Source organism: Echeneis naucrates, chromosome 21 (genome assembly GCF_900963305.1).
Source record: "Echeneis naucrates chromosome 21, fEcheNa1.1, whole genome shotgun sequence".
Classification (NCBI taxonomy): Eukaryota; Metazoa; Chordata; class Actinopteri; order Carangiformes; family Echeneidae; genus Echeneis; species Echeneis naucrates.
In genome coordinates this window covers 2,721,888-2,734,544 of record NC_042531.1, presented here as the reverse complement: position 1 = coordinate 2,734,544, position 12,657 = coordinate 2,721,888, and the positions used below count along the sequence as shown (strand labels likewise).

Sequence of the window (12,657 nt, the reverse complement as noted above, 5' to 3'; positions counted from 1 at the left end):
CAAGGTTTTTAACACATCACTGACATATAATTGTCTTATAATGCTATTATAACAAGTGTGTTTGGAAGCAGCTGCCAAGTCACACATCACACAGATATGGAGCTACATTAGCATCTTTTGATGTTGATGTTGCACTTTGGCCCATTTTTTCCTCCTTTTTCGCTGTGATTTAGCTCCAGTCTGGCTCTCAAGTCATTAAATTCTGCCTTTCTTCGGCAGCCACTAACTTTGGCTGTCTGTCATCTGGTGCCCGGTAGATTATGTGCAGTGGATTTATCAGAACGACGAACAGCTGCCCGCTGCTGCTGCAGCTGGAAATCTGAGTCTCTGTCATGAAATGCAAAGTGACGAGTAAAAAGAGGTTTTGCCCTCTCTCAAAAATTCAATTCGATTCAATTCGATTTGTATAGAAACCAAATCACAACATGAGTTATCTCAAGGCACTTTACAACATAAATACTATTCCTCCTGTGAGCAAACACGGTGGAGAGAAGAAACTGGCTTTTAAATGGAAGACACCTCCAACAGAACCAAGTTCATCACAGACAAGTCCAGTCAGTCTGTTACTTTAATGTACGGATAGTTTATTATATCAACTGGTTGCCTTAGTGACAATTATTATAATGGCTATGTTATTTTAACAATAGCAATAATTACAGAGCAATGATAACACCACAAATATTTATCATAATATTATTAATAGGGGTGTGGAGAAGTAGAGGCAAAGGTACCTGCAGAGGGACTAACTACATGAGAGGAGCGACACAAAGTTAATGACATGCAGTAGTGCGATATGAATGCATGGAGGGAGGGAGAGAGAGAGAGGAAGTGCTCAGTGCATCATGGGATTTCCCTCCAGCAACCTCACTCTGAAGCAGAATAACGAAGGGACGGTTCAGGGCCCACCTGAGCCAGCCCCAACTACGAGCCTTATCGGGGAGGAACCAGCTGAAGGCTCTGAATTTAGAAAGAAAAATAATGTCCATGGAGTTTTAAGGTGTTTAAAAAAAACACCAAAAAAACCCCCAACTTTAATATTAAATTAAAGAAAATGAAAATTACAAAAACATTCTTGTGATTTTTTTTTTCCTCTCAATCTTTGAAAAGTATTTCTAGTCACATAAATTGTGCTTCATAATGAGTTTCTTCAAAGTTCGAATAAATCAGCTTATCTCCAGTACAGGCATTATGGAGTACATGTGTGGATGGCGTTAAAGGAAATCACACGCAGCTGTGATGAATATATAAGTGTGAACATTATCCAGACTTTTTCTCCGTGACGTCACGCGAGGCTGCCGCCATTTTCAGGTCAACGGTCAGCCCACTCAGCGTGGCAGATTAGCGGCGCTGCGTATATGAGAAAATGAACTTTTATCTGTGTTAATTTCCTTTCTTTCTCCGTCTAATTAAATCATGTGACTCGATTTTGTGGTCAGCGTGCTCTTTGGTGCTCCGGCTACTGTAATTTCATGACCTGTAAGCGTGCTCACGGACACAGGAAAAGAAAATAGCTTGATGGTAATTAAACCAAGGGGTGCAACCTTATCTGTGTTGCGGCGGGCCCGCTCCACTGCAGTTAATAGGTGCGAGATGAAAGTGTATGAAATTATAGATGCACGCTAGAAAAGGCTGGCAATTATGTGAAACTGGAGGAGGCTTGAGGAAGGGACTATTAATCAGAACAGTGCGGTTTTAAAAAATTCTGTGAAGTGCTCATTGTAGTGAAATCCCATTAACAGGCATTCTAGTCTGAAGGTGACAGTTACGCTTTTATTTTTAGAGCAACACGCTGATGTGTCAGCTTTTTATTTTTTTACCCCCACAAACTCAGACAAGGGCACACCATCATTTCACTGTTTGGGATTTTTAATTCACCTTCTCAAAATATGAATAGCCACCAAATTATTCTTTTGGGTGAGTTCAAAAGCTGATTGTTCACAACAGACAACAAAAAGAATGAAGCGAACAGAGAACACAGGTCCTGCTTACCTGATAAATAAAAGATCCGCTTTGTAAACACCGACAAAAGAAGCACTGCTGCTGACATCGACTGCACACCCATCGGAGGGCTGTGTGATGTTTTGGTTGCCGTCGTTTTTGCTCCATATAATGGCTTCATTCCTTTTATGGGAAGATAAAGGTGTATTAAGAGCAAATTACAGTAAATTATTAACGATTAGTCAAATGACGGGAAAATGAATCAGCCCACTTTTGTATTGTTTGCCCATACAAAGCCAAGCGCCATCCTGCAGGGCTGAAAAAGAGGCAGTTCAATGAAAGGCATCTACAGTCTGTCTCCAAACCCTGTAAGAGCCTCATGTTACTGTTGCTATTATTATTATTATTATTATTTCAGTAATTAACTTTATTTTTCATATATATTTTCAACTTCTATGTTTGTTTTTTTAGATCTATTTATATGTGAAACTGGAGTATGTGTGAACAAACTTGGCACAAAGCTGATTCTGATTAAAAGGTCCAAATTAACAGCAGGAACAAACGTTCAGAAGCCGGTCTTAGTTCCTGCAGCTAATTTCCTCCCTCCTGACAAATATATGGCAATTAAAATTCTATATAACTCGCCCGTTTGAATTCTGTGAGGGATTAAGGTTAATAAAAATGATTTTGGGTTCACTCACAGTGACAGATGGGTGGCTGTGGATTAGCTTGTAGCTGCCAAGTTGTCATCGGCGAAACGGCCCAGCTTCAAAACGGCTTTTCAGGAACTTTTTATGGTCTATGGACCAAAAAAAACCAAAAACATTGATGTTGTTGTTGAGGCTGATGGTCGATAATTAACGGATGCCGTCCTGTTTTCAGGTGCCTTCCTAACCTCTGTGAACACGGAGGCCGCTGCTCTCAGACGTGGAGCTCCTTCTCCTGCGACTGCTCGGGAACAGGATACTCCGGAGCGACATGTCACAACTGTGAGCATTTACTTCTTCACCTTGTCTGAAACCTGCCATCACAGTCCAGACGATGCCCTTTATTCATTCATTTCACCCGGCTGTGTCACTGTTCAGTGACAGCTTCACCTGTGGCACTGATGTGCAGCTGACCTCACAATCGTTGCTGTTATTCTCACCTAGAAAATTTCTGAGAGCCAGCATGAGATCTGTAAATAGCTTATAGACTGACAGTACACACACACACACATCACCTTGATATTGGCTGTTAGAAACTGTGTGTGAAATTGCCCCAGAATACTGATTTCTTGTGTACATGTGCGGGCAAATGCAGTTTTCTCCACACGTCCTGTAGGAACATGACAGAAAATAACATCTGCTGAATTAAAAGTAGGAGCCTTTCCTGTCATCAACTTCACCAAAAAAACACCTCTTCCATCTTCAGCTCAGAGTTGAATTCTCTGACACCGGATTATTTGGAAGCAGACACCAATTGACTGTCAGGGCTGTAGTAAGGTGTTTGTTTATTATCTCCTTCGAAATGACAAGCGCCAACACAAGGGTGAGGTTTTGTACCAGTGTGAGCCGCAGATATTAGCTCGTCTCACTTCAGCATCTCTGAATTATTATGGCAAGTTATATTTGGAAAAGCCTTCACAATAGCTCGACCTCAGGGAAAGCTAATGTTAGCAGCAAGTCTCTGATTAGTCCTCGTCCTACGAGACGCTTCAGAAGCTTTTTACGTCCACAATTAAACATATTTTTCAAAATACAAACAATAAAGCATGAGTGAAAACTCTAAAGTACGGACTTGATAATGTTATGCTAATACTTTATTTCTGTTTGTAGACCACTTCAGTTTTTGAAATTTGTTGTGCTCTCGTCCGTTAAAATAAAAATAAAATCATTAGTCCAATCAGGACCAATCAATGACAGAGCAGAGATGAAATTTAAAATTTTAGTATTCAGGTCCTTCTCTGCTCTGGTTTGATTTGAAATTTCTCTTGTTGGTAGTTGAAATGTTTATAAACTTTAGTTGGAGAAATTGGAAGAATCAGGTGATTTGAAACGGACTGGACGTAATTTGAACAGCGAGCATGTTTTTATGTGCATTCGTATCAGCTGACAATCCAACCAGTCAGCCCAGGGCTCAGCTGCGTTTTCAGGGCTACAAGAAAAATATCTGCTGCTCTGAAGGTTCCCAAAAGCACAGAGGCCTTCATTATTCTTAAAATGAAGAGGTTCAGACCGACATGGACCAGAGCTGGAACTGAACAGTAAGGAGTGAAGGGCCTCAGGAAGAGAGATGACTCAGTCAGGCTGAGCCCAAGAGATCCTGCATGGAGACGGAATAAAACTCTCAGAAGGACGGCAGCATAGGAAAACGTAAAACTCTCAGAGTGCAATGTAGATTCAGGATGGATTGGCTTTGGGTTTACTTACCTTGGTGAATATCTACATGGAGATTCTTGTCATTTTAAGGCCCCAAAGCTGGTATTGATTTCTGTCCCAGATCAAGTTACTTTGCTGTTTGAAAACGCCGAACCTGCCACCGTTAATGTAACTGTAACTAAGCGTGTGCCACGCAAGAAGAAAGATAGAAGCGTTGCAACAGCAACTAACGGAGGCGGGCTAAGCCAGTTTGGTGATTGGATTCAGATACTTCAATGTGGAGGATTACACATCCTGTGAGCGGAAAGAAAGCTACATTTTGGTTCTAACAGCCCCGCTCACATCCAAAATGTTGAAAAGATACATGGTTTTGCCCGGACGGTGGATTTTACAGCGAATAAATTCTGATCAGGCCTTTCGGGACTCATTTTATTGTAGTATACACACAGGAGCTGGTGCTGTGCCAAAGAGCAGAAGCTGCTGAAATATAAATACAGATAGAACAGTAACTTGTCAGAGGACAGAGAAGCACTGCACTTATTCAACAGTGTGAAAACAGTAAATTAACAATAAGTGTGTGTGTGTGCAGTCAGACGGCTCAGCAACAGAGAGCTGTTGGACTGTGGCCTGATTTCTGTCCCCTGCTCTGTTTCCTCCAGCCATTTACGAGTCCTCCTGCGAGGCCTACAAGCTGATTGGCAGCTCCTCGGGCTTCTACTCCATTGATCCAGATGGGAGTGGTCCCCTGGGGCCCACACAGGTATACTGCAACATGACAGGTGAGATCACTTGAGTCCACATGTTGTCACCTTTGCTCTTTTTGAGTTTCGCCGAGAGCTGGCAGAAAGTTCAGGGTCCACTCACTTAAACATCACTCCGCATTGATCCGCACCACAACGGCCTCCTGACAGTTTACCATCCAGTAAGCAATCATTATGGCCGCTGAGGGCAGTTCAGAGTTTATCTGTGGCGAGTCAATATCTTTTCTAAATGTGCATGTGAATACACTGCATCAAGTCGGCGTCTTGAAAAGTCGTTAAATCTGCTATCAGGTAGCAAACAACATAATTTCCTTTATTGTTTTTAATATCTGTCTTTTATTGCTGGCTTTTAAGGCCCCACTTCTCATTAAAGCTCAGATTTACCGACGTGTTATCTCACTTGGGTCAAGACTTTTGATATGAAAGCGCTCAGATTTTTCTAATATTGTTGTGTTCTCTAAAATCCCCCTTTTGAACCACATCTACTTGAATCATCATCCTCTACATGTTGTTTTACTGGTAATTACCGGTCGTACGTATTCTGCTGCATTTCTTGCCGATGGCCAAATCGTTTTTGCATAATGTTTGACACGTTTTTATTTATACGGTTCTGCTTGTTTTCTTGCTCATGTACATCTACAGCGTTCAGGCTCTTCATCACATTCTTTTGTCCGTTTTAATTTTTTGTGAGTCACCTTTCAAGGAAAGTGTGACATACATGGAGTTATTTTTATCATAATAGCGACAAAAATTTACCTAAAAAGGGGCAGAGATTCAGAATCATAACAGAGATTCAATTCAAAAATGGTTTAAACTCTCCCAAGGCAGCATCGATAAAAGTTTCTAGGGTCCATCGAGCATCAAGTTTGTTCTTTTCATGGATAATTAGAGCTTGCTGTTCCCCCCTGAATTTCCCCCATGGGATAAATAAACTATCCATCTATTTATTGATAAGTTCATAAAGTCCTCACACCAACTCTGGTTGGTTGGTGTTGTTGCCACTTCATTAAAATAGTCTGTACAGCCATTTGGTTTCTCAGTGGCCATTTTTACAAGTAATATCCAAGATCCGTCCAAGATTTTATATCCTGTTATAATATATTGTCGTAATATTGACTAAAAACGATAACTGATATAATATTCATTAATGTCCAACTGAAATTTCACAACCGTGCACACACAGCTTGATAATATGGTCAGTCTGCCTCAACATGCTTTTTCTTATATTTGCAGAACCTTGTATCTGATGCAATTTGATATTTTTGTTGCATCCCAACTTGTTAATGTGATTCAGTCTCACAGGGGCCGACATCACAACTCATTATTTTCATATTCCATACCGTCTCACGGAGTTATTATCGTGTCCAAAGAAAATTATGCAAACTCCCCTCGCCACGAGACGGATCCTGCGCCTATTTAAGTGTCACTGGATTCAGCCATGTAGAAGCTGTGACTCCAGATTATGGAGTGTCATGACGAGATTACACCTCAACAAGCTTAGTCCAAAGTCCACTGGTGGGCTCTGAGGGCTGCAGTTTTCTTCAGAGCATGTGGTCATTAAAGCCAAAAGGGTTTATCCCCTCGGGAACATTAATCCACTCAGTTAAGTTTATGGCAGCGTCTCATTTTATTTTATTTTGAAGTGATAACATCACTATAGAAAAGCACAAAGGTGTGTAATACATCCAACAGCAATCCATGTATTTATATGTCTTTTGTGTGTGTGTAAAAAATGAGATCTTGACCTACACAAACAAATTGGTATTCATTTAGAGATATGCGAATCAAATTTCACACAGATTTGTCCATTGATCTGAAGAAGCACCATCATCCTTATGTTTATATGCTGCTCAAGGAGAAATCATTGACCCCTTAGCTAAAGGGAAAAATAAAGTTAAGAAAGCCGTCAATAGAATTATTAAATGACGTGCTGCGGGCAGCACAGATATCCACATTAGGCTGAGATGAGCAATTTATTCAACTTTTAATGATAAACAGGATACTAAGAGAGTTTGGGCGCTCAGACGTTGCATTTCATCGGCCCATCCTGTTGTTATCTGTGTAGTCTTTTGAAGGGAAGTACACAATGTGTTCCCTATCACCTGGACTGTCGCCTGAAATGTGGCACCTGACAGACAGGAAGAGGGATACAACCTGCGCCACAGTCCTCTTGACATGTAGGACAAAACATATTCAGTAAAGTTTTGACTCTCCGGAGACAGGATTCATCAGCGAGCTGTCACAACTTTCCCGCCGACTCTGTCCTCCCCAAGGTTATTGCACTGGTGATGTCATTACTGGGGAGAGCGCAGACATCTATTGCAGTCTGGCGAAAGCGTTTAAGTCTTCCCCTCACACATCGAGTAGTTTGGCAGCGGCTACACCTCGGCTTGACCTCAATTAAAGAATCTATTAGTGATGTAAATAACTGTAAGCCTGGCAACCTAATGCAAATAAGCACAAAGTGGAGAGGGATTTCCTCTAACGCAGAGTAAACATCAAATCCACATAATGAAAATTGACTGGGGATGGAAATAAGATCCCGGTGTGAATCTATCGCACAAACTGTTGACTCCCAGTTAAAGGAAATGCATATGAGGTCAGTTAGAGTTCGACGTTCGTTGCTTTTGGCTGACAAACAAACTGACAGAGAAAGTGAGTGGCAAAGTCCAGACATTGGTCCGCTCCATTCTCATCTTAGCTTCCTGTGGCTGAGTTTCCAGCATGTGGGGACAAATCTGGATAAACTTGAGCCGCCGTCGCTGCTGCTGCAGTCGTTCTTCTCCGTCGTGAGTGAGCTTTCTCCCTTTATCTCCGACTCCCTAACCCTGCAGGCCGGTGAGACAGATCAGCAGCTCCAGCATGAAATGTTTCAATCGATGGATTTATGCAGCTTGTTGTGTTTCTGGTGCAGAGCAGATGGCGGGCCTGTTTAAGGTGTTTCAGCTCTTAAAGACAGAAAAGGGGGGAGGTTGTGTTTTACGTCACGGAGGATTTGGAGCCTTGAGCATAGTCATTTGACTCAGATGTGAATGCTGATTGTAGCCATCAAAAGCCCCCAAAAATGTTGGCAGGTCTTAAAGGGGTTATTCTGCAAATGGAGAAGAGCCTTCAGGGATCATTTTAAATACGCAGCACAGCCTTTGTCTTATTTTTGGTGTTTGGTGAGTTCAGTCGTGCGGTAGCTTGAAAATGGTTTGCAAGTGACAGCTCGCCAATATCTAGTCTTAATTTCTTCGATCTTGTTCCATCGTCTGCAAACAGAAAGAGAAAAACTGTGAATTCAGCTGCATTCAGACGCTGTTTTTGTCGGCTGGCGCGACCATCTCCAAATGCCCTTACCGCCGGTGTCTACCTGGTGCTGATGGGCTGTTTCAGGGTTTCAGACTGTCACAGTCAGATTGATGTATGGAAACAAGTGGATTTATTATTTTCAGGGATTTGACTGAGATTTGTGAAATGTCACCAGCAACACAGATGGTTCAACCAAGAACACAGATTGCCTCATGGCCAAATGCTGAGTTGTGTTGTAAACATGACACACAAATGGGTGAAAGCAACACAATGAATCAAAACACAGTAAACGTGTAATTAACTGAAAAGGCAAAACAAAGAAAACCCATCAGATCTGCCTTTTCGGCTCACTCTCACTTCCTCGGTTTGTATCTTGCTGTGTTTTAACATGTTCTGTGACTTCAGATGCATTTTAACAGGTGATAGTATGAGTTGACATTTGAAGGGCTGACACATTGTGCTCACCTCCTCAGACAGAGAGAGAAAGTCCTCCAAACGTCAGTGAGTCCCAAAGAGACACTCACAAAAATACCTTCTGCGGTGGCGCCACAATTTAGTCACCACAACATTTTTATTTTCATTTTATTATCTTTCGGCAAACTGGAACGATTGGCTGAATGAAGTGAATGAAATGTGGCTATTGAGACAACAAACACAAATAAAAAAACAAAACCGTGTGATTTCAGCCTTTTAGAGCCAAAAGTGCCAATCATCATATAGTAATGCCAAAAAAAAAAAGAGAGAGAGGTTATTGCAGATATTCTGTATGAGGGTTGGGCTGTAAGCCAGCTGAGTGACATCCTGTTTGTATTTACAGATACTGTGTTTTTATGCTAATTAAATGTGTTCTGTGTTTAGAGGGCATTACGGAGACATTGTGTTCTTATTAACAGGGTGTTGCTGCTGTGGGAGCAGGCTAATGCTAACACTTTTTTTTCTCTGTTTGCAGAGTTGTGGTTTGGAGAAGATGATGTCGATAGATTTACAGCCGCGTTCATGCTCACCTTTTTCTTGCAGAGGAGAAGGTGTGGACGGTTGTGACCCACAACATTACGACGCCGGTGGCGGTGCACGGCTCCTCCCCTCAGAAACCTCACGTCATGCGGTTCAACTACAGCGCCACGGCCGAGCAGCTGCGCGCCATCGTGTCGGGGTCCGAGCAGTGCCAACAGGAAGTGGTGTACAGCTGCAGGAAGTCCCGTCTCTTCAACACAAGAGGTACTTCAAATCTTAACGTGAATTGACGGTAGAAAGATGGCGGTGAGGTTAGAGAGGACACTGTAGGGGATTTGAGTTCTTCACAAACACTTTTGTTTATCAAGATGTTTGGAGTTTGGGCCACACTGCACGTGTCTGGACTTGAGTTCAGTGCAGGAATTGTAAATATTGCCTCTTTTTGTACTTTGCGCCCTCAGTGGCGTGTTTGTTGTGTCTCTGGCTCTTTTGTGTTTTGCCACATCGGGAGCTGCCCCTGCAGTACCCTCCCTCCCTCCCTCCCTCTTCTTCTTCTTCTTCCCTCTTCTTATCATATTTTCACAATAACTGCAAAGGCAGTCTTCAATATGTTTTTGTTAGTTTTTTTTCTTGCATTCATGTTGAACTGCTCCGGCACCTTCGCTGTCCCAAACATCCAAACATTTGCTCCTAAATCATGAAACATTCATGATGTCCCAGTTTCCACCATTCCCGGGGTGGCATGCATGTGCAAACAAACAAGTTCATTATCACTCCAGACTTCAAAGAGAGACCGAAAAAAAGCTTTTTAGACAAGCTTTTATTTTATAGCTGCGTGAACACTTGGAAGAACAGTCATTTTCCTTTTTTTTGTGCGTACCTTTGAAAAAAAGGGTCAAATGTGTCTTCGCACATCCCTGAGCTGCGTGTGCAGACGGAAACAATATCCCTTTTGACAACAAACATACAGAAATGCATATTTAAATTAATTATAGAACAAATTTGTACTTATCATATTATTATACAGCAGGAAAAAAACAACAACAGGCAGCTCAGGGTTTACAGACGCAGGTGTCTGCGTGTTGAAGTTCACATCCATTACCGGAGCTCAGACGTCTCCTCCTGCCATTCTCCGCTGTTCACAGATGTTCCCCTCACTTTATGTCCTTATAATGGTGCTCGACTGTCGTCTGATTTGCATTGTTAAACGCTTTGTTTCCTTATTTAATACCCATAATCAGGGAAGTTTGCTCAGGGATAAACTCTGCTGCCTTTACCACAGCAGTGAAGAAACAAACGGCAGTTTAATGACTGTTCTTTTTTGGCAGGCCGTTCGTCGCCACTTCGTCTCGTCGCTCGTTATCTTCGTGGTCCTTATTTTTATCCGCCGTGGATAGGTTTGTTTAAGCCGTTTGTTGTGCGCCTCGACAGGAAACCCAATGTTTCTCCATGAAAACCCTGAAAGCTGTATGAACAACTTGGCATTTACGGAACCGTCATTAAAGCCCGAGAAGCACTCGTTCCGTCCGCCCCGGCTGCTCTGGTCGGTTGTGGTTGGTACAAAATGATGCCCACAGAAATGAGAGAGCCCTTTTACCGGAGATGGGTTTTATCAGAAGATGGATGGCCTTGGCCTTTCTAACCAGGAGCTGTATTACTGAAGGTCCTGTTTTGTATAAAGTAGGATTTCTGAGTCTATTTTAAACAGGTCTTAGTTTTATATTCATACTGTCTCAGTCCACAGAAACGCTCACACCGTCAGCACTTCTGTAGCTTTGTGACATCACAACCGAGCCATCGCCGCCCTCAACCTGCACCAGGCCCAGCAGCAAACAGCCAATCAGATGTGGGCGCCAGAGCTGATTCTGTCTTCTAATTGGCTCTAGAGAGATGCAAAACTAAAAACACACTCTTGTTCTGTCGCACTTTTAGCTGACGAGCTGCCCACTCCTGTCCCGAGGAGTTTAAATATTGTAAAGCTCTGTGGACAGAATTGACAAAATAAATGACACTTAATGTATCCAATATCTTGTGAAGCCCTAGTGTTTACGTTTTCGCTGCCTTTTTTCCGTTTCGGACAGTCTGAGTATTCCTCCGGCAGCCTATCTTCTTTGTTCCCGGCTCTTTTTGTTTTGAGGCTGCTTACAGGCGGCTTTGTGCAGCCGTTATTAAATAAAATAAAAAGGCAGAGAGAGCAGGATGCTTGTGCTTTTTCTCACTATGAATAAGTCCTGTCAACATCCAGCCAATTTAAGGGGAGAGAGTGAGACTGACCTCTCCTTCAGGAAGTATTGATTGTTGCCTTTTCTTATTTGTGTACCTGTTCGGTGTTTGAATAGTCGTTTGGAGCAGGCAGCGGAACAGAAGAGATGCAACGTGCACACAGTGAGTGCAAGGACAGGGTTGGAGGGTAAAGAAAATAAAAGTCTGTATTATTTTCAACCTTTGTGATGCAAATGAGGGTTTTTTTCCGGGCAGGACTTTTTTTTAGGAGAGGCTGCATTGTTTCTTCTCGAGCCTTCAATTTTGCAACAAGTATACCCTCTCCAGTTTTTGGTCAGGCTCTGGCACTAAACTGCTGCTTTACACCGTCGATATCTGATGAACTGATTGCGAATGACAATGCTGGCAGTCTTATCTCAGATTCTTTGACATGTGTATCGTAGATAAGAATAATAAAAAAAAAACTTGGCCTGGTGCTGCTGTAATGTAAGGGCGGAAAGAAAGCAGCATAGTATGTGGCACTTGATTATACATTCTGACATGCAGTTTGATGGGCTTCTTGCTGCACGTTGGCCTCATCTCTGATGCCGGGTCACGTTGTGTGACAGATGACTGAAGCCCGGCCACTTAACCTCATAGTACTGGTAATGAATTGCGCCTTTATGGCTTCGCCGACGCCTCATCGACACTCACAGAAATGCAAGTCGAGTCTCAAAACAAATGCATTTATGCAATGGAGAAAATGGCCAATTTGGTTTAAAGTTCAAAGTGCATAATTCATGAGGAAATGGGTCAATTTGAAAGATTTACCACAGATGAGCTGTTTGCTCTTGAGCTCTCCAGTGCGAATTATTATTTATTATTTTTCTCGGCTTAGTCGTTGGCAACTTTTTCTCCTTCTCTTCTTTCTTCACCTTATTACATTTATTCAGTGTTTGTCTTGGTTTTCTGTCTGCAAACCTTAAGCTTCTGGCACAGCTTTTTTATTTATTTATATGTGTGTTTGTGTGCTTCTGTATCCCTCCGTATATAATTCATATTACACATTGTTCCTTTATTTTGAAGGGCAAACTGCAAACTGTTTTTTCCTTTGCCCACATTTGTTTTAAACATTTTACTTACACATG

General features: G+C 42.2%; 1 protein-coding gene across 2 annotated transcripts in view; it reads left to right on the top strand.

Moving 5' to 3' along the window:
* The window catches only part of cntnap5a (contactin associated protein family member 5a), a 73,956-nt gene that overhangs the window by 43,423 nt on the left and 17,876 nt on the right, over window positions 1-12,657 (top strand). For both annotated transcript variants that reach the window (XM_029530055.1, XM_029530054.1), the window contains exons 11-13: window positions 2,821-2,927; window positions 4,958-5,077; window positions 9,371-9,571. In XM_029530055.1, coding sequence (XP_029385915.1) covers window positions 2,821-2,927; window positions 4,958-5,077; window positions 9,371-9,571 — 428 coding nt within the window. The remainder of the gene's footprint in view (window positions 1-2,820; window positions 2,928-4,957; window positions 5,078-9,370; window positions 9,572-12,657) is intronic.